General features: G+C 35.0%; 1 protein-coding gene across 1 annotated transcript in view; it reads right to left on the bottom strand.

Moving 5' to 3' along the window:
• The window catches only part of EML6 (EMAP like 6), a 286,159-nt gene that overhangs the window by 33,500 nt on the left and 232,013 nt on the right, over positions 1–20,646 (bottom strand). Inside the window, exons 24-27 of the mRNA XM_074206262.1 lie at positions 18,631–18,719; positions 12,725–12,901; positions 7,912–8,113; positions 7,678–7,804 (exon numbers count right to left, since the gene is read on the bottom strand). Of these exons, the coding sequence (XP_074062363.1) occupies positions 7,678–7,804; positions 7,912–8,113; positions 12,725–12,901; positions 18,631–18,719 (595 nt within the window). The remainder of the gene's footprint in view (positions 1–7,677; positions 7,805–7,911; positions 8,114–12,724; positions 12,902–18,630; positions 18,720–20,646) is intronic.

The following is a 20,646-nucleotide window of genomic DNA, read 5'->3' as shown; positions in this document are numbered from 1 at the left end:
CATAGAGATGTGGGAATGAGAATGTGGTTGAAAGAGAGAGATAATTTGTAAGTAGGAGGTACCCATCCATTCCAGTTTTGGAAACTAGATTTAGCTTCTTTCCATTAGAATGCTGCACTTCGGAGGTAGAAGGGATTTTAAAGATAACTTAGGTCAGCTCCCTTGTTTTACAGATAAGGATACTGAGATACAGAGAGAAGTGATTTGTCTAAAGCAGTATCATTGGCCAACAGTAAAAACAGAACCAAAACCCAGGTTTCCTTCCTCCCATTCCAGTCCATTTTCCCCTAAATCATTTATTTTATTTTTACCTTGGTCATTAAAAAGGCTTCAGATTATATATTGCTAAGTCTTTTCTCAAAAAAAACCCCTAAAAATGATTTGCTAGATTCCTAAGATGTATAGAGCATGACTTTGAACTGTGTAAGATTGTGTAGGACCTTGGTTTGTTCCATTGAGTAGAATGGCTACTAATGGGGGCTCTGATCCCATTAGACCACTGCTACAATTCTCCCCAATCAAACTTCCACAAACCCAGATGTCAAATGGAGAGCATTCTGCCCTTGGATCAGGAAAGCAGGAAGTGAAAAGATAAAGAGGAAGAAAGGATTTATGAAATAATATAGAAAAGGAGTAGGCAAGGACAAATAAGGAGCAGGATAGGAGGAATAAAGCAAAATGTAGAAGAGCAGAGACAAATAATTATAAATTATTTCTTTTGCACCAACAATGAAAATTATATTCCTTAAGAAGTTTCTGGAGTTTGCTGAATATTAAGAAAATCTCATATGAAAAGATCCTTTGGCTAAATTAGAGATTTCAGGTGCTTTGACTGTGAGACCATTTCTCAACTAAAATTATCCAAAAACATGCAAAATAAAATGTATGTCAGAAACAACACCATTCAATGATACTTTGTCTAAGTCAAGAATTGTGTTGCTCTTTTCTGAATCAATAAGGCTGTGTCTTCAATGAGACTCTAAGCTGCTTGAAGGCAGGCAACTCCATCCCTTGAATTCTAAGCTACAATGAAGTAAAAAATATGTTTCATAAGAATCATGATATATACTCACTTTCTCCTTAAACTCTTTGCAGGTGTATGGAATAATTTGGGCTAAAAATCAAATTTTATATTTTGTTATAAACATATTTTATATGCTTATTCTAGGTTCATAATATCATAACTCTAGAGTTGAAAGTGTCTATGTAGTTCTATCTCTTCATTTTATAGATGAGGAAACTAGAGGAAGGAGCTTAGAGATCATTTGAACTATTCTCAATAGTTTTGAGAATACCCATTACATACTCATCTCTTCACTGCAAAGATCATAGTATTGTTATTTGTATAATGTATAATTGTAAAGATATTTTAGGCCTATTGAATTATAAGAAGAGACCTTAAATCTATCTAAGATGTTTTCATTCTGCCCAAAATTCAGTGTTCTTACCATGCTGTACTTTATTAGAAAAATTATATTGTCTCTATGTTAATATTTTAAGTAGATATGCTAAACTAAATAGTTTAAACTAATGGTTTAAGGATATATATATGTGTGTGTGTATATATAAACAGTCAATTAATAAATGCTATAAAATATCATTAAGTATCTAATTTGCATTTGGAGTCATTGGTACCTGCTTTAAAAACTTTCAATACCTTGAGCAATTAAAAATGTGCATGCTCAATGATCCTTCAACTCTACCCTTATTGACTCCATACTTTGATTTACATAGTGACTATTCTAAAAGAGTTCTAAGGAGTAGGTGACTCAATTTCTTATTTCATTGAGATTAGGCCATAGATATGAATCTCTTCAAGCTTCCTTTCTATCCATTAAAACATCTAAGTAGTTCATCTTATTTAATTCTTGTTCATGGCTTCCTTTCTTCTAGAAGGATCAACTCCATACAATTAGGCCTTCTTCTAGTTCTTCTGTATATTCTTGTATTACTCACATAACTATTGGGTGGTCCATCTATTTTCCCTCCCAAAGGTTTGTTAAGAGTTTTGTGTAGTTAAGAGGCTTGTGTAGCACTGGACATACAAAATGAAACAGTTCCTTCCCTCAAGGAGCTTACATTCTGTCCATTTCTTTTCATTTTCTGTTCATAAATGTCTTTGATAGTATTCTTTATGCCACACCTTACATTCAAATAACTACTAGTCTAGAGGAACAGTCTACTTATACCTATTTACCTGCTCTTTTCTATTGATACTCTTTGGTCATTAGCAATTTTGATATATTAAGATCCTGGTGTTGCATGATTTATAGCCATATAGTATCCTGGAAAAATATTGGCAATGTTTTGGCAGCAATAAATTTAAGATGACAGAAAATGTTACACATAAGTCATCAGAGCTTCAATGTTCCTGTATAGGTAGGAGAAAAATCCCAATTTTTACCTGAAGCCATTTTTACAATTGCACAGTTCCTTGAGTTGGAATGGCTGTTCACTTTTCCTTCCTCATACATCTCTGGATCGTTTGCCCTGGTAGACTCCGTAGATCTTTCCTCATACTGTGTCTGTCTAGTATATGGACAATTCTGTTGGTTTAGTCTAAGGAGTGCTTTTTAGGTAGAGGTTTCCTGTCTAACCAGGGAACTTCCTTTCTATGTAAATACCCATTATATCCTGAGAAAAGAGAATTTTAAAAAGATTCAGTGTAGGATAATGGAAAGAGCTCTGGTCTGGAAGTCAGGACTCTGGTCTAGAATCTTTACCTTTATATGAATCTGAGATAGTTCTAAACGTTTGAGCCTCACTCCCCTCATCTGTCAAATGGGAATAATAATTCTTTCTCTCCTTTCCTCAGATGGCTGTTGTGAGATAAGCACTTTATAAATTTTAAAACACTACTTAAATGTGAGTGATAGGAGTTTGATATGTTTTGATGAGTTTGTGTAATAACAGACTATGCACGATAGATGATATAATATGTAAATATATGAATTCTACAAAGCAATATTATAAAGTTATATCAAACAATATTATATGAAAATATACATAAATTATATATGTTGGAAATCATCTGGACCATGTTTTAAAAATAAATGTCCTGGGATTCTTATATATTCTTTTGTTATTATAAATATTAAGTAAGGAGGAAAATAAAGAGTACAATTTCTTTTCAATTAGTAAGTTACCACTTTCTACAGCAGCACTTTACCCCAGCCCTCAATCAATCAGCTGTGAATATGGGAGATGAAGACTATCTCTTCTGACACAACACTCCTCCCTCCTTGTAAATTAAAAAAATAATTTTGAATTATACAGCATGGCTATAGAGATAAGAAGCCTGGATTGGTAATTAGGAAGCCTGAGTTTCAATACAAGTTCTGATATTAGCTATGTGTTGTTCGGCTAACTACTTAACCTTAATGTCCAATATGAGGAAAACAAATGAGATACTCTTGGTCTGAAAGTTCTGTTGTGCTAAATATCCACAGGTCTGGTTTAACCAATGCCAAACATACAGGACATTTAGGAATATTCTATTAAGTAGCTACCTTTATTCAATTTTTATCTGGATATCTAGTATTATGCAGGTATGACCCAAGTTTCTTCTCAAAGCAACTGTAAGGACCCCTTGGTATTACTTTAATATCAATCTCTAAGAAGATTGATATTAAAATCATTATGGTGGCTAGGTAATAAGCATCTACAATATTTGTGATATTGTGCAGGAGCATATCTTGCTTCTTAAGATATGACCAAGATTGTTTCAAATAGTTGGATCAAAGGAGAACTACCTAAGTTTAGCAACAAAGTATTCTCAGTAGTTTTAAGAACATCCAGTACAGTACTCATCTCTTCACTGCAAAGACCATTTTGGCCCTGTGAGAAAAATGGCAGTGTCATCTCAAAGGTCTTGATTGCTTTAAAATAGGTGGAATATGCTCTGGAAGGCTGGTAAGTTAAATCTTCAAGCAAAATTGCTTGAAAAATTAGCCAGAGGAAGGAGAGTTCCATAAGAACCATTATATTGATTCCTTTTTTCTAACTTTATAATAATAATAATTGATATTTATAAAGTGCTTTGACATTTGGAAAAGGTCTTATATATATCATCACATTTGAATCTGTGATGTAGAAACTAGGGGCATTATTATTACCTCCAATTTTACAAATGAGAAAAATGAGACTCAGATAGGTTAAGTGACTTGTCAATGTCAATTGCCAGAAAGAGGAAGGATCTGAACTCAGAACTATCTGATAGCAAGTTCATCCCTGTTCTTTCTTTATCCGAGCCTACATTAATTGGGATTCATTAGTGTTTTCTCCCTTAGATATCAATATTTTCTGAACTTTTAAGGAAATTCTTGTTCCCTAAATATACTTGGTTATATCTCTGCCAAACAATTTTGAATTTTTAAAAATTGTTTTGACCATATTTTTTATTAACTAGCTCTTGGTTTGTAATATTTCCAGAAATGTCATTAGAACATTGAAATGTCTCTGTCATCAGTACTAATAAGCAATTTTCCACCTGAAATAAGAACGTAAACCTAAACAGGCAATAGGATGACAAATATCCATTTTCATTCTGACAAGTAAATGCAGTTCCATCAAGATTCTGTATCGAAACAAGCAAAATTAAACAAGCCATTTGGATTAAAATGCAGAGCAAAGCTTGAATGCTTCCTAGATGGTTTAAAGATGCCTAAATTGGAGCAAGAAAAACACAAGAGAGATAGAAAAGGAATAGATAAGTCTAGGTATAGGTTAGAAAACAGGTTGTATTGATTAAAGAATAAGAATCTAATAAGACTGAGTTTGAGAATACATGTTATGGTCAGATGATTTGGAGACACTATATTGCAGCATGGTTCATTTCTGATCATTTTCATGGTCAAATTGGAACCAAGCAGAAAAAAATCTGAGAAAATGTGCAGAAATTGGCTATTAGTATACAACTTACAACAACAACAACTATTGCCACTACTACTACTACTACTACTACTACTACTACTACTACTACTACTACTACTACTACTACTACTACTACTACTACTACTACTACTATTACTACTATTCCTACTCCTACTACTTCTGCTGCTGCTGCTGCTGCTGCTGCTTCTACTACTACTACTAGTCCTACTACTATTCCTCTACTGCTCCTCAATACATTTTATTACATTATAAGGATATGATCTATGATAGGTTATACAAATTTTTTCTAAAGAGAAGTCAATTAATTTAGGCAAAACAAATTTTTGGATTAAGTCACAGGTGAAAGTCACAGGTGAACCCACACATCTACTTGCTTGATTATTCTGTTTCTCTTATTTTTCTAAGAACCATTTAAGTAACTCCTATGACTCCCTCAAGTTAATCAGAATAAACTATATTTTCCTACTAAACTTTTAGTCTTTAAAAAAATCAAACTTGATGGTTGTCCTTTGTGCTCAAAGAGGACCAAAATGAAATCACTTTGTTGGTGTCAAGATACAGTGAAGTATGTTTGACTGGTTGATGAGACCAATATAAGCTTGGAAGGGTCTACCAGAGACTGGACAAAAATAGACCATAAGAACATTTGGAATGGAGATGTCTCTAAGTTTGTGTATCTCACATTTTAGTGATAGGTTTTTCAAATAGCTTCATGCTATATAAGGTAGAACTCAGGATTTGGAATCAGGAAAACTTGGTTTCAAATCATACCTCATTAGCATGATGACTCTGGGTGAATCATTTATTTTTTTTTATTTTTATTTTTTTTTATTTTTTAGGTTTTTGCAAGGCAAATGGGGTTACATGGCTTGCCCAAGGCCACACAGCTAAGTAATTATTAAGTGTCTGAGACCAGATTTGAACCCAGGTACTCCTGACTCCAGGGCCAGTGTTTTATCCACTGCGCCACCTAGCCACCCCAGGGTGAATTATTTAAACTCACTCAACTTCCATTTTCTCTTTTGTAAAATAGGCATAATAACAGCACCTAATACACTTTGTCATATCAAGTAAAATAATGTAAAATAATTTTCAAAACTTAAAAAACTATCTAACTGGAAGTTATTATTAAGTGAAACATACTCGAGGAGGTCAAAGAGGAATAAAGTTTAGAACGTCTATAGAAAGAGAAGAAAAACAATATTATGATGACAAATAAAGGGCATGAACTTTCTTAGAAAGGTTTTGGACTAGAGTCAAATCATCAGTTAATCTTGCTGTCTTTTTCATTTTTAATGTGTTCATTTTTGTAATAAGCATAATAAGTCTTAGAGTTCCTTCTTCAGAGAATCTCAAATGATTTGGGAATTATCTCATCAATTCTTACAGCACAGTCTATTAAAAAAGAATGAAACAATACCAGCAATCTCAGTTTTCATATGAAGAAAATAAGGAAAAGAGAAACAATTCAGAAGACCTAGAATGCTCCCCAAGGTCCTGCATTCATCTGTGACTGAAAAGCTCTTTGAGACCCAAATGGCTTACCCAGATTGTTCAAAGAAAGTGAATGTCATTGAAGAAACCGAAGCCACATATTTGACTATGGTTAGGTCCATACAGATAAAGTGTACTTTCACAGCTCAATAAATTCAGTCAAAACTTGTCAGAACCTGGCTAGTTCATCTCACTCTGGAAGTCTTTCTTGTTTGCACATTATATTCAGTAATGATTTTGTGAGGGTTGTGGAGGTTACTGAAATAGGAACAAAGCTGAAACAAGAAATTCTCCTAATATCTTTACTTACCCATGTGAAATTCTACAGGCGCATTTATATCTACTACAAGCTGGTTATTATGCTCATGGTGGCAGATGACTCTCCCTGGAAAGATTATTCTGTTCTTATCACCTCAAGTCTATGCTCTCTATAGGAGTATGTATGTATTAATAAGATGAAACAATTTTTTATATAAAAGCAAACAAAACGTGTTCTTATTTTCATTTATATTTCAATACATATACAAAGAAACTTTCTTTGAGCTAGAAGCAGGGATCAAGTCTGTGATTTCACTAGTAGAAATAAGCAAATGGGTCAAATTCAGCCTGCCATTTGGTTTTGTATGATCTACTAGCTAAGAGTAGTTTTACACTTTAACCGTTCTGGGTTCTAGGGCTAAACAAAACCAGACAGCAAGATAGATTTGACTTTGTGGACTTTAAAAATAGAGGGTTGCTAAATGAGGAACCTTCTCTCCCAATGCACATTGTCACTTTCTTTGAAACCTAGAGAGTTGAGCATCAAGAGATTAAATGAGTTATCTAGACCCAGCATAGTTTGAATCCAAGTCTTTCTGACTCCAATGTTAGCTCTTCATTTATTATACTATACTATGGTTCATAAGGGTTCAAATTGCTCTAAAAGTTCTTTCTGGTTTCATTACAATTCTCATACTACATCTTAAATGTATGATCCTTAATCTGGGTAATTTCAAATGTTCCCTTAATTCTTTTTTGCAATGGCTTATGTTCACTATCCAACCCAAAATAGTTTCTATTATAATCCTGGTATCTCTAGTTAAAATTGAAACGAAAGAAAATCTTCCTCATAGAAGGAAACACATCAATGTCCTGGATGTGGACATCCACAACCATATTGGCCATTTTCAATGTCAGAAATATCCAAATGATAAACATAAGAAATTGTGTTAATGTAAATTCAAGAGCAGGTAACAGGATGAATATAGTGGAAGGGTATAGTGAACACAAGCAAACCATAGACTGCCATACCTTTCCTCCATTGAAATCTCTTTCATCTGTTGGTGTGGCTTAGTGCCTTCCATTTCCCTGATGCTTACCGCGTAGATCTTTGTGGTATAGTCAATGGCCTTTTCCCTGGCAACATCACTATCATAGCCTGGAGTCACAAAAATGACAAGATTAGAAATTGAACTTTTGGTGAAGGAGAACATGAAGAGATATGAATAAGTGGGGGAAATCAAAATCAATTAGTGTTTGACTTACCTCCATCCTCTTCAGCATCCGTGTCTGACTCTTCACTGTCAACCAATTTACTTTCCTGGGTTCCTACAAACTCTCTGGTCCAAATCATCAGAGCAGTATCTGCACCACCAACAGTTAGCAGTATGGAATCATTATGTAACCATCTGACATTGGTGACATGGGCACCATGCCCCACATATTTCTTGAATTTTGCATGTTGGCCCTGCAATTCCATTAGAGATTACACAAATCAGTGGGGTTTTTTGTTTTTTTCCCTCCTACTTATTATTTTCCACCAGAATTTCTTCAGGACATAATTCTAAGTAAGCAGCTGGTTTTAAGGAACTACTTTGAAAATTACATTAGCAGAAGTTGTGGCATCTGCTAAAAACCGAAAAATGTAAGAAAGATTACTACAACCCAGAGATAGTTAAATGAAGTGGTTCAGAAATAAAGTAGATACTTTAGTCCAACAATTTAAAAACCCACAGGCCTGGGGACATCTTTTGCATGACTAAAAATAATAAAATACAAAAAAATAGTTTTATTCACATAGTAGTCTATTGGTGATGTACAAAAGGTACAAATTTAGTGTTAAAGTTTGTTTTCATTTTGATCACAATCCTTATATATCATTAATGTATGTAAGATACTAATTCGAGGAGATCCCAGTTACTAATTTCTCTTCCCAAAGGCTTTTATCTAGTCTGGACTCAAAAAAAGGTGCTGTTATAACTCAAGTTTCTTTAAATGGACAAATAAAATCTTCCTTAATAAATTCAATAGAATAATCTGTTGGATACTATTCATCATGAGCTCAGAAATATATGGATAAGAGAAATATAAGAGACTAACTAGGACTTAGAGAAAAGAGGACCAAAGTCCTGTTACCATGAGAAGACTTCATGCTAAAAATAAGCAGAGGATGACCAAAAAAGATGCTAAGGACAGTAAGAAGGACTTTAAACTTATGTTGGAAACAAGAAGACCAAAGAGATAGAAGGTTTGATGACAGTGGATGATAGAAAAGTTTCATAGTCTAGCAAATGATCTTTTGATTGGGACGAATAGAACAGAAATGGTTTTCAAGGACTTAGAATACAAATGAGGAGATGGTAAGAGGAAACCCTGATGCTCTTTATGAGTTCATTTCACTGGGATCAAATGAACTACATCTCTAAGAAGAAAGAACTGGTAGGTATAGTAGCTAAGCTGCCACTGTCAATGGACTTTCAGAGATCATAGGGAATAGAAACTGGAAGAGGACAAAAGTGCAGATTTTGAAAAGAGGGAAGAATGTGAATTCTTTGAGCTGAAGAACAGTGAGTTTGATATTATATCCTGGCAAGGAATGGTTTATGAACATTTAGAAAGGGAAGTAATTATGACTAAGAACCAGCACGGCTGCAACAATAACAATTCATGCCAGATTAACCTCATTTCTTTTTTCATGGGGTTGATGGGCTAGAAGATCAAGGGATGGCTACAAACATTACCTCAATTTTATTCAACAGTATTTCTAGCAAGTCTGTCTTGCAAGGGGGTCCATGTCTCTAAAACCCCATAGTGTATTTCTTTTCAGGTAGGAAAAAGATTACATTATCACAAATATTAGACTGGTTAAGAAATGTTCAAGAGAAATTTCTTCAGATATGTTGAAAAAAAGAGAAAGAGAGACAGACATATGGAGATAGACACACACACACACACACACAGAGAGAGAGAGAGAGAGAGAGAGAGATTTAGAAAGAGACAGAAACAGAGACCAAGACCCAGACCCAGACCGACACAGAGACAATGTGAGAGAGAGAAAGAGAGAGAGAGAGAGAGAGACAGACAGACAGACAGACAGACAGACAGACAGAAAGACAGACAGACAGAAAGGTAGTAGCAGCAAAATGGAGGATACTTTCCAGGAGAAAGACTCTAAACCTAAAAAAGGCTGGAACCTTTTCCTTTCCATAGTCCCCTACTCAGTTTGTAAGAATCCAAGAGAGTAGACCTGATTATATCTACTGAGAGAAGATATTGGAAAGATGGTACATTTGTTCCCCTTTCTGTTTTTTTCTGTTTTCCTGCTGAACAAATCAATTTTTTGTTGTTCAGTTGCTTTCAGTCACGTGCAACTCTTCATGACCCCATTTGGAGTTTTCTTGGCAAAGATACTGGAGTGGTTAACCATTTACTTCTCTAGCTCATTTTACAGATGAAGAAATTGAGGCAAACAGGGTTAAGTGATTTGCCCAGGATCCCAACTGGTAAGTATTTGGGGCCAGATTTGAAATCAGGAAGATAAATCCAAATTCCAGATATAGCACGCTATCCACTGAACCACCTAGTTGCCTTATGCAGTCAACAGTATAGTTTATTACTGTGTTTCTTTGATATTTTAAATTTTGCTTACTAATTATTTGTATTTTTTAAACATTGATTTTCTAGATACAAATAAGACAATTTTAATGACATACAGATGTTTTTGCTACTAGAGAATGTATGTGATTAGGGAATATTGTGTGAGAATCTGCAGATAATTGATTACATCAAATTCAATTTATCTGGGAATCTCCTTTTCAGTCTGACAATTTTAAATAAACCATTTGTTGAATGGAGGATCAAAGTCATGAATTTTGTTAATAATCTATATTTTTATAGACAGGAGAAGCCATGAAGATCCAGAACCCTTGCCATAGATTAAAACCTTCATGCACTAATCTTATCCCCAAGCAGTCAGGTTGCTCTGTACCAGGGGCTTTCTCTCTCTTCAGTCTCTGTTGGGGAGAGGTATGGTCATGCATTCTCTGACTGGAGTTCAGGGGGTAGAAATAGGCATAGTCAAGGAAAATCAGTTCCAACCACTCTCCAAAGGGAGAGAGGTGAAAAAGTGCTCCTCACTCAAACTGTCCTACACAGGGATACCTACTGGGCATCACATCACAAAATCTCTCATGTAATCCTTAGATAGAACTTGAAACAAATGAGGGCTCCATAATGGTTCAGGTTAGTTGATTCCAAATTTAGTAAGTGATTATATCCAATGAGTAATCATTAATGGTCAAAGTCACCCTGGAGGGAAATCTCTAGTTGAATGCCCCACAGATCTGATTCTGGTTCTGGATTATTTATCACTTTTATCAATAAATTGTGTGACTTAATTGACATGCTTATCAAATTTATACATAGTTCAAAGGTGGGAAGAGTAGCTAATACATTGGATGGAGATGGAAAAGTTCCTGATAAGCTAGAATCAATTTATTGATCAATCAACAAGTATTAATTATGCATTTAGAATGTGGCAGGCACTATGCTAGGGCTAGGGGTACAAGGACAAAGATTAAAATAATTTTTACTTTCAAGAAGTTCAGATTGATGGGTTATATCTAACCAGATTAAATTAAATAGAGATGTATGTCAAATTCTATACAGTTCAAATAATGACCTTCATCAAAGGGAGGCAGGTTCAGGATAGACTACAGAGCAAGAAAAAAATACTTGGAAACTTTAGTAGATTGTAAACTCAACTAAATAAACAGTATGACATGGAAGCAAAAAAAATGTTGCTATGATACTGAGAGGCATAGTGTACAGAATGAAGGAGGTGAACTGGTAGAACATCATCTGCAGTACTCTGTTCACTATTGGCACATTTTGGGAATGACACTGATAATTCTGAACATGCTAAGTGAAGGAAGAGAGAACAGAACAGTAACTAGAGGCTGTGCCACCAAGTGAAGGAACTAGGGGTGTTTACCTTATAAGAGAGAAGACTTAGAGGGGATCTAGCAACTGTTTTCAAAAATTTAAAGGGCTGTCATATGGAAGAGAGTTTCTCTGCTTAGCTCTATAAGACAGTATTAGGAGAATGGGAGAAAGCAGAGGCAGATTTCTGCTTGAAGAGAAGAAAAACTTTCTCTAGCAATTAGTAAATGAGCATAAGTGGAGCAGACGGTAGTAAGGGGGAAGTAGCTTCCCCTTCACTGAAAATGTGTAAGCAAGGGCTGAAAGACCACTTGCCAAGAATTTGTGCAGAGACCATTGTTTAGATAAGGGTGAGACTTCAAGAGACTTTATAAAAGATAGAAATAGAATTTGTTGCTCATTATTGAAGCTTTCCAGTCCTGGAGTTGGCAATGTACCAGGATTCCACCACCATTCCTTCTGGCATACTGGAAACAGGACACTTTGGGAGAAGTAAAGAACAGTGAGTGCTGACCACATGGCATGGGGCCAGATTAAAAGCAGATATTGGAGTGCATGCCAATTGGGTGATGGCCTCTTTGGCAATGGGTAGTGAGGGTTAGTGTCAGAAACCAGCAAGTGAATACCTGAAAACTGACCCACGCTTAATATTTGGCATATATAGTAAAACCTTTTCTAGCAGATATTGTTCAATATTGTTCTTTCTTCATTTTTACTATTTCTTGCCAATGTCAGACAATTAAGAAAGTCACATGAACTTCTTCAGGATTTTGAGGGAACTACTTTATATGCCACACCAACAGCTTAATGGTCAATTAGATTTTTATGTCTTTTTCCAAAGTGCCTAACTTGTTCCCTCTGTGCTTTGGGAGTACTCAAGGACACTGGGAGAATCAGGTATAGGTGTTAAGAAACAATTACTGGAAGACTCTTTATATATCATAAAGAACTATAAAATTAAAAAATTAATTTCAATAAAAACCAAATAAATAAATCATAAATGAAATAAATCATAATTTATTATTTTGATTATGTTTAAAATATAACATAAAATAAAAATTCTATCTAAAAATTCAACATCAATATTTGTACAATAATTTGGGTGATTGGACAAAAGTGGTCATATGCTATTATTTACCTTTACAGGATATGAAAATAATTTTACAAAACCAAAGTCATCTCCTGTTGCTAAAAGGGAGCAATCTTTGGTAAGACTAGCAGCATTCACATCTGTCACATCGCTATGTGCTGGCCAGATTCCTTCACAAGTAGGGCCCAAAACACATGTCCAGGTGTCCCATTCTATCTTCTCAATCTTTAAGGGGAGAGGGAAAAGAAAAATCAGCACATTTAGAATAAGCCTTTGTCAAGTTTTATTTTCAAAATGGGAGAGAAACTCTTTGATACTAAGTAATCCCCAGTGATAATCACACAGACTTTCAATATTTGTGCAGTTATGTTAATATCCTCATATTCTATTTTTTCTTCCCCTTCATTATCTCATTCAGTCTCACAGTTGAAACTATCATCTATTTTTTTAAATACTTTGTTGATGTGTGTTGTTTTGACACTGCAACCATTTACAGGCCATTTCCCCACTTTGTGAGAGGCCCTTACAACAAAGTAAAACAATTAGATAAGACTAATAATACAGTGAGATTATCTGAAAGAGCATATGATGTTCCGCAATTGTAGCAATTCTCTCCACTTCTCTGTTTAACTCCCACTTTAACTCCCCACTCCTTTAGGGGGAAAAATGGACTGGGGCAGCTAGATCCATTTGATAGAGCACCAACCTGAAACCGGGAGAATTTGAGTTTAAATCCAACTCAGACACTTACTAGCTGGGCAAGTCACTTAACCCCTGATTGACTTCCCCACAAAAAGAAAAAATGAACTTCTTTGCTGTCTCCCATTGTCTCTTCAGTTTTTCTTCTTCTTCTTCATGTTTCTGCTTTTGCTTTTCCCTGTGCCTAAAATTTCTTCTACCTAATTGAAATTCAACTTCTCCAGTTTGAATGCCACCTTCTCCATGAAGTTTTTTTCTGATTGCCCCAGTCAGTAATACTTTGTCCTCACACTTAATTCACATATTATTTGATTTATGCCATTTATATGCAATTCTCATGTATTGTTTTATACTCATATATGCCACCTATCCTATCTCTGGACCCTACTGGATTGTGAGCTCCAGGAAGGAGATGATCACAACCTTAATCTTTTTCTCTGCCTTAGAATGAGCTTGGAATGCATATGAGTTAGGACGTTAATTGTTCAAGTGGTAAACTAATCTACATAAACAGTTACTTTGAAGTATGCCCCAGTCTTTTTAAGATCATATCTATATGATATCAAACATCCAAATAAAAACTGAAAGATACAGCAAAATATTCAGATATTTTGATCTAAACTAATGTTATTTTATAAGAATCTCTTGTTAATGTCAAAACATATCATAGAAGTCCACAATATAGTTGTGTACGATGCGTATCAAGAGATGTGTATCTATTTTTTTAAATGTGCGAGGAGAATAAAGGTACTATAAATTCAGTTATACTTTTAAGGGAATCTATATTTTATTTGAGGCAGCATCATGGACCTGGAGTAAGGAAGACCTGAGTTTAAAGTTGGTCTCAGACACTTATTGTGTGACCTTGGGCAAGTCATTTAATTCTGCTTATCTCAGTTTCCTCATCTGTCAAATGAGTTGGAAGCAGAAATGGCAAACCATTTTGGCATCATTGTCAAGAAAACTAAAAGAGTCATGAGCAAATTCAACCCAACTGAACAATAAGTATTTTATTTATCATGATGATATATGTGTATATATATATGTATATATATACATATATATATATATGTATATAGTACATTTAAGAAATAAATGGTGATACAGATGTGTTTAAGACATATTGTTAGCAGATAGAATACTGAACTTGGAGTCAATATGGCACCAGTGTGAATCCAGAGAACTGGGTTAAGTCATCAGCCTCACTTTCTCCTCTAGAGTCATCTAGATCCAATGGCCAGATATGGATCAGGACAACTGGAGATGGCTTTGGATGTGAGCAGGCAGGGTTAAGTGACTTGTCCAAAGTCAAACAGCTAGGAAACATCTGAAGTCAAATTTGAACTCAGGTCCTTCTGACTTCTGACTATCCACTGTGCTGTTGCCTCTCAACAAATCATTTAACCATTTTCAGCCTTGGTTTACTCATCTGTAAAATGATATTAATAATTACACCTGTATGCAATAAATGCAAACTGTAAACTGTTATATAAATGTTAGTCTCTATTATTATTATTAGGGATAGGAAACATCTATGATTTCATTGATCCAGGACCTCTTAGTTGAGAAAACCCCTTCTGCCTGTACAAATTGGAACGACTTCTGTAACTTCTGGTATTAGACAACAAATGAAAAATATATTGTAAAGTAATTAGCTCATATTTGGTACATAAAATGGGTATTTGCTTATTTATTACATTGAATTTGGTAGATTTTTGTTAGAGCTAAATTGAGACAAAAATGACAATGTTTGGTGTATGTATGGTTTGTAACAACTTCACAGCCTTCTGTGACACCGTCAGCTCATTGTTATAGAAAGTGCCAGAAAATTGAGTGTTTGTAAAATGTGTAGATAATAGATTGGAATTTTCATTGTTGGTCCAGATGAATGGTCTGGTGTAAGTCATAATCTAGATTGTTTTTGGTGTTTTTTCATGCATGGTAACACCATTAACAGTATCCTTCTCATTTCCTGTCATCATCCTACCTGCCACAGTCATAAGATTTTTTTTTTTTTTGCCTTTTTTACTGTCTACTTCATTTATGCCCTGGACAGGGCCACCCTGTAGGCTTTTTACAGCAGTTCAAGTTGTAAATTCAGTAACACTTTTAAGGGAATCTATATTTTAATTTGGGCAGCTCCATGGACCTGGATTAAGGAAGACCTAAGTTTAACGTTGGTCTCAGACACTTACTGTGTGACCTTGGGCAATTCACTTAATTCTGCTTGTCTCAGTTTCTTCATCTGTCAAATGTATACAAGTTTTGCACTTGGAAAACAGTTTTGCATGAAATGTACTGATGGTAGATTTAAAGTTGGTAGAAGCCAAATTCCAATACATGAAAGCTTTGATTCTTAGAAATGACCAAAAGGGGGCAGCTAGGTGGTACAGTGGATAAAGCACCGGCCCTGGAGTCAGGAATACCTGGGTTCAAATCCGGTCTCAGACACTTAATAATTACCTAGCTGTGTGGCCTTGGGTAAGCCACTTAACCCCATTTACCTTGCAGAAAAAAAAACCTAAAAAAAAATGACCAAAAGAAGTTGCATTGTTTGCCAGGGGGCTTTGGACATGCTCATTTTTATTCAAGAACCATATTCCAGACAAGATGACTTTCTTTAGAGAAGCACTTTAACACACTTTTAAAATAACTTTAAAAAAAATTAGGAAGATGTAGCTAAAATCAAAGACCAATCTGCTCCCTGGGGGAAATGTAGATTGTTATAGTCCAGTAGTAGCAGCTTAAATTTCTGTTATTCTATGCTCACTCTCATTCCTTGGAGGTGTAATTACAGTGGTACAGCCCGGTCTTTAGTCAGAGTGCTGGGATAATGGTGTAGGTATCCATTTCAAGTTCCTTGTTCCTGTGGGAATGGGCAAGGCTAAAAACAGATTCTATTCAGTGCATTTGCTAGCACCCTGCTATGCAAATTGAATTGGATTGAGCTAACAGAGTTTATAAGTAGTGGGCCAGGGTGCTCATTTCCTCTTGTCTTTCCCAAGTTCTGTTCAAAATTCTCTTTTCTAGGAATTTCAAGAAGTTATTATGGTGACTTAAGAACTTAACCATCTACTCGTGTTCCAAATCATGAAAGATGTTATAAATAAACTGGTTTTTAAAATCTCATAACTGTAGATTTAAAGCTGAAAAGAATTTTAAAAATTCTTATTCCTAGATTAAAAAAAAACTTTTGTTTTAGGTTTTTGCAAGGCAAATGGGGTTAAGTGGCTTGCCCAAGGCCACACAGCTAGGTAATTATAAGTGTCTGAGACCAGATTTGAACCCAGGTACTCCTGACTCCAAGGCTGGTGCTCTATCCACTGTGCCACCTAGCTGCCCCTAAAAAAAACTTTTTAATTAGTATTTTATTTTCCCCCATTACATGTAGAAACTATTTAATATTCATTTTTAAAATGTTTATTCAAATTCTCTTCTTTCCCCCCTCCCCACCTCTACCTCCATTTAGAAAGCAATTAATTTGATATAGGTTATAAATGTATAGTCATCCAAAACATTTCCATAATAGTCATGATGTAAAAGAAAATATAGACTCCCCCGCCAAAGAGAAAAGAAATCTCAAGAAAAATAAAGTTAGAAAAAAGGTATAAATCTGGAAAGAGTTTAAAGGCAATTTAGTCCAAAGCCCTTATTTTTCAGATGAGAAGTGAAGTGATCTACCCAAAGTCACAGAAGTAAGAAGTGGCAGATCTAAAATTTGACTTCAGGTCATTTGACTCTGAATCCAACACCCTTTCCTGGTTGAGTTCAAAGAGCACAGATCTGGGAGGAAGATGCCCCCTAATTGCCCAGTTCTCATTTCACTACCTGAATGTTGTGGAACTACAGGCAACTCAACTAACTTTCTTGGAGCCCAGTTGTTAAAAGGGATCATAGGATCATGGATTCAGAACTAGAAGGAATCTTAAAGTGGCACCTTTGAGTGTACTGAAGCACAGAACAGTTAAGTGACTTGCCCAATATTATCAACTAGAGGTCTTCCAATTGGAATTTGGGGAGAAATGAGGAAGAAAAGCTAAGGGGAAGAACTATTTTTCATTAATCCTGTTGCACTTGAAAGTAGTTAAATTTAAATAATATAGCATTATAATTCAAGATATTCCTTTAGTATTTGCTATTAACAATTTCAAAACATTTTACAAACCAAGATTATATTCACACCAAATATCTTTGAGTTATTTTATAGGTAAATTAGCAAATTAAGGAAAAGGGAGGGTAACATTTGCCCAGTGCCTCCCAATTAACATGACTTAGAACTACTAATTCCCTGTCCTACATCTTTTTTTTTCACAAGAATGAATATTTTGAAAAAGACAGTATATGAAAAACATTACCATACCTTAAAGTACCATATTGTTTTTATTATTCAGTCATTAAGTTCTGTCCTATTTTTTTGTAGCCTTGTGAACCATCCTATTCATGGGGCTTTCTAGTGGTTTGCTATTTTCTTTGTCAGTGGATGAAGGTAAACAGGAGTGAAGTGACTTGTCTAGTCATCCAGTTAGTAAGTATCTGAAGCTAGCTTTGAACCTGGTTCTTCCTGATGCCAGACCCAGTGCTCTAGCCTGAGTCATCTAGTTGCTGCCTTCCCTCCATCTCCCACAAAGCAACATATAAGTGTTTTCTCTTCCTTTTTCTTCATTATTGTTATTGTTATTACTTTCTTTTAATTTGTTGAAAACTATGTAGTAAGTCAATGAGTCAGATTCTCCTATGACCTAAAAGTACATCTTGAGAATAAATTCTACAATTTTGGACAAAAGCAGCATCCATCATCTTTCCAGGTCATTTCAATTCAGCTGAATATACTGAAACTCTAGTCCAGGTAGTATCTGAAAGAGTTAACAGTTTCCAAATGTGCCTAACCTACAATCAGGTTGTAGATTAGTCCAGGGAAAAATACGCTCATTGATTTCAAAAATAGCTTTGTAGAGAAGAAGAGATATGTGGGATTTGGAAGGAAAGGAATCCCTAGTGGCAAGCCTTAGGTGGGAAAGATGAAGGGGGGGGGGGGAATTCCCTCTAATCCTAATTAGGAGCAGTAGATTTATAAGTAAGGAAAAAGAAAAATGATTTTCTTGGTAAGAAATTAGGGAAAACAGAGTTTTAAGCATTTCTAATTAAGAAATCATAACCTCAACTGTCATTTTTCTTGTATCTTTATATCAGTTGTTGTAGGAATGCATATTAAATCTTCATGAAATATTAAAATTAGCCTTAGGTACGCTAATTACCTCTGAAGCTCGGATTATGTGTCTTTTTCCTCTTGGGGCTTCAAAAAAGAGTTGTTCTTTGGCACCTGAGTTGACTTGTAACAATTTTCCTGTTTATGGTGAAATAAAGTAGACAGAACATTTTAATTCCATGTTTGTTACAGAATTATAAGCATACCTCTCATAATCTTGTTATTTTAACAAAGGCTCAAGTTTATTCTTAAAAAAAAAAATCTGTCGACCATTGTAGTATCAGCATGTGTTCACTTCCTTGAAGGAATATAACCTAAAGAGGAAACTCTGAGATGACCTTCAAAATGTGGCAGAGTTAAGTTTATGAGATTTTATTCAATATGTGCATTGAAAAGGAAACAAAGACTCTGCCAAAGTACAAGATTGCCACAAATGTATCTTTTCTATATTCTTATGTTGTCTTCTAACACAAAGATAAAATGAAAGCCAACTGGTATTGGCAAACAAATCCATGTTTTAAATGAGATTAGGGGCATCAACATTCGTTTCGTTGGTCCTGAACTGAAATCTAAACTTGTACTTTAAGATTTGCAAACAGGGAGGCAAAGACATACCATATAGATCATATATGCTCATTCCTTCTCTCTTTATTTCTAAACTCTGAAAAGATCATGCTTATATACTGGAACAAAACATTAACCAGAAAATGTTCTTCCATTTCAAGGCAAAATTAGAATTTTTGATTCACAGCAATTCATATTAGAAACCACCTCTGAAATTATTCAGTCTAACTCTGGGCACAGCAAAGATGTTTCTTACACAACAATATTTTATAGTTTTAAATGACTCAGGATCAGAGAGTTTCCACTATCTTGTGAAATATCCCCTTCAAAAAGATTATATCATAATAAAGATTTTCCAGTTGATTACATAAATATCCTATGAATTTATAAATCAAACAGGCCCTAATTGGTCATGACCTCAAATGTGACCTACCTCAGATACTTTCTCTTACAAATAGCAAACTCCAAACCAAGCTCATTTAGATGTTGCAAATGTCCAGAGACTGATGAGAATGTGTTTGTGTGTTGGCCCTGAAGCTACAGGCAAATTTTGAAATGTAGTTCCAAAGGATTGGAGATGGTGGTCAATAGTATTCTTCTCCATGTTTAGGATTAGGGGCCACCCCTGTGATTTTGTTGGTTGAGAGAACTCCAAGAAAGGGAAACTCTAATAATGAAAGCTATCTCCTTCTCTGCATCTCATAACCTTAGTGGGTTGTCTAGAGTACTGGGAAGTTAAATGTCAACCTGATGGGTCAGAAGCAGGACAAAAGTCCAGAGCCTCCTAACTCACAGGTCAGCTCATTGTTTGTGTGTGTGTGTGTGTGTGTGTGTGTGTGTGTGTGTGTGTGTGTGTGTGCGCTACAGTGACATCTCTCCACCATGATCATACTGTGGAAATGGAAAGGAGAAAAAGGAATTGCCATGACTTTGACTTCTTCAGCACAAAAAAAGAATAATCATATTTTCCCTATTGAACAGAATAAATCTGGAAAGCAATTTTACATTTTAACATTCTCTAGGGAGACTGCAAAGAACAAAACCTATTTAAAAAGAAAGATTAAAAAAAGAGCTCAATGAAAATATCCTTTTAACATATTTCGAGTCAACTCCAAGTCATTCATGGCCATTAGCATGGTTGGGTAATTGGAATTCTCAGATGTCTCATGGTAATTTTCTTTTTTAATTTCTTTCTTTACATAATCTTTTACTAGAGCTCTTTTAAAATATCATCATGAACTAGGTTGAGTATTAACTTTTTATTCTCCTTGCTCTTTTCTGATAGTGGCATTGGTATTGAGTGAAATGGTCTAAAGAAAGGGAATGGGAGAGAAAAGTAAAATGCTTAGATAAGGCACAAATTCTAATAGTTCCTAAATTCTAATCAAGAGCTATTTATATTTTCAGAGTCTTCACAAGCAACACTTGTGCCTGGGCCACCACAAATTTATGTAGGGAATGAAATAGAATTATGATTTATATGGCACTTACTATGGGTCAG

Source organism: Macrotis lagotis, chromosome 1 (assembly GCF_037893015.1).
Source record: "Macrotis lagotis isolate mMagLag1 chromosome 1, bilby.v1.9.chrom.fasta, whole genome shotgun sequence".
NCBI classification, from domain to species: Eukaryota; Metazoa; Chordata; class Mammalia; order Peramelemorphia; family Peramelidae; genus Macrotis; species Macrotis lagotis.
This window is presented reverse-complemented; position numbering and strand designations above follow the sequence as displayed.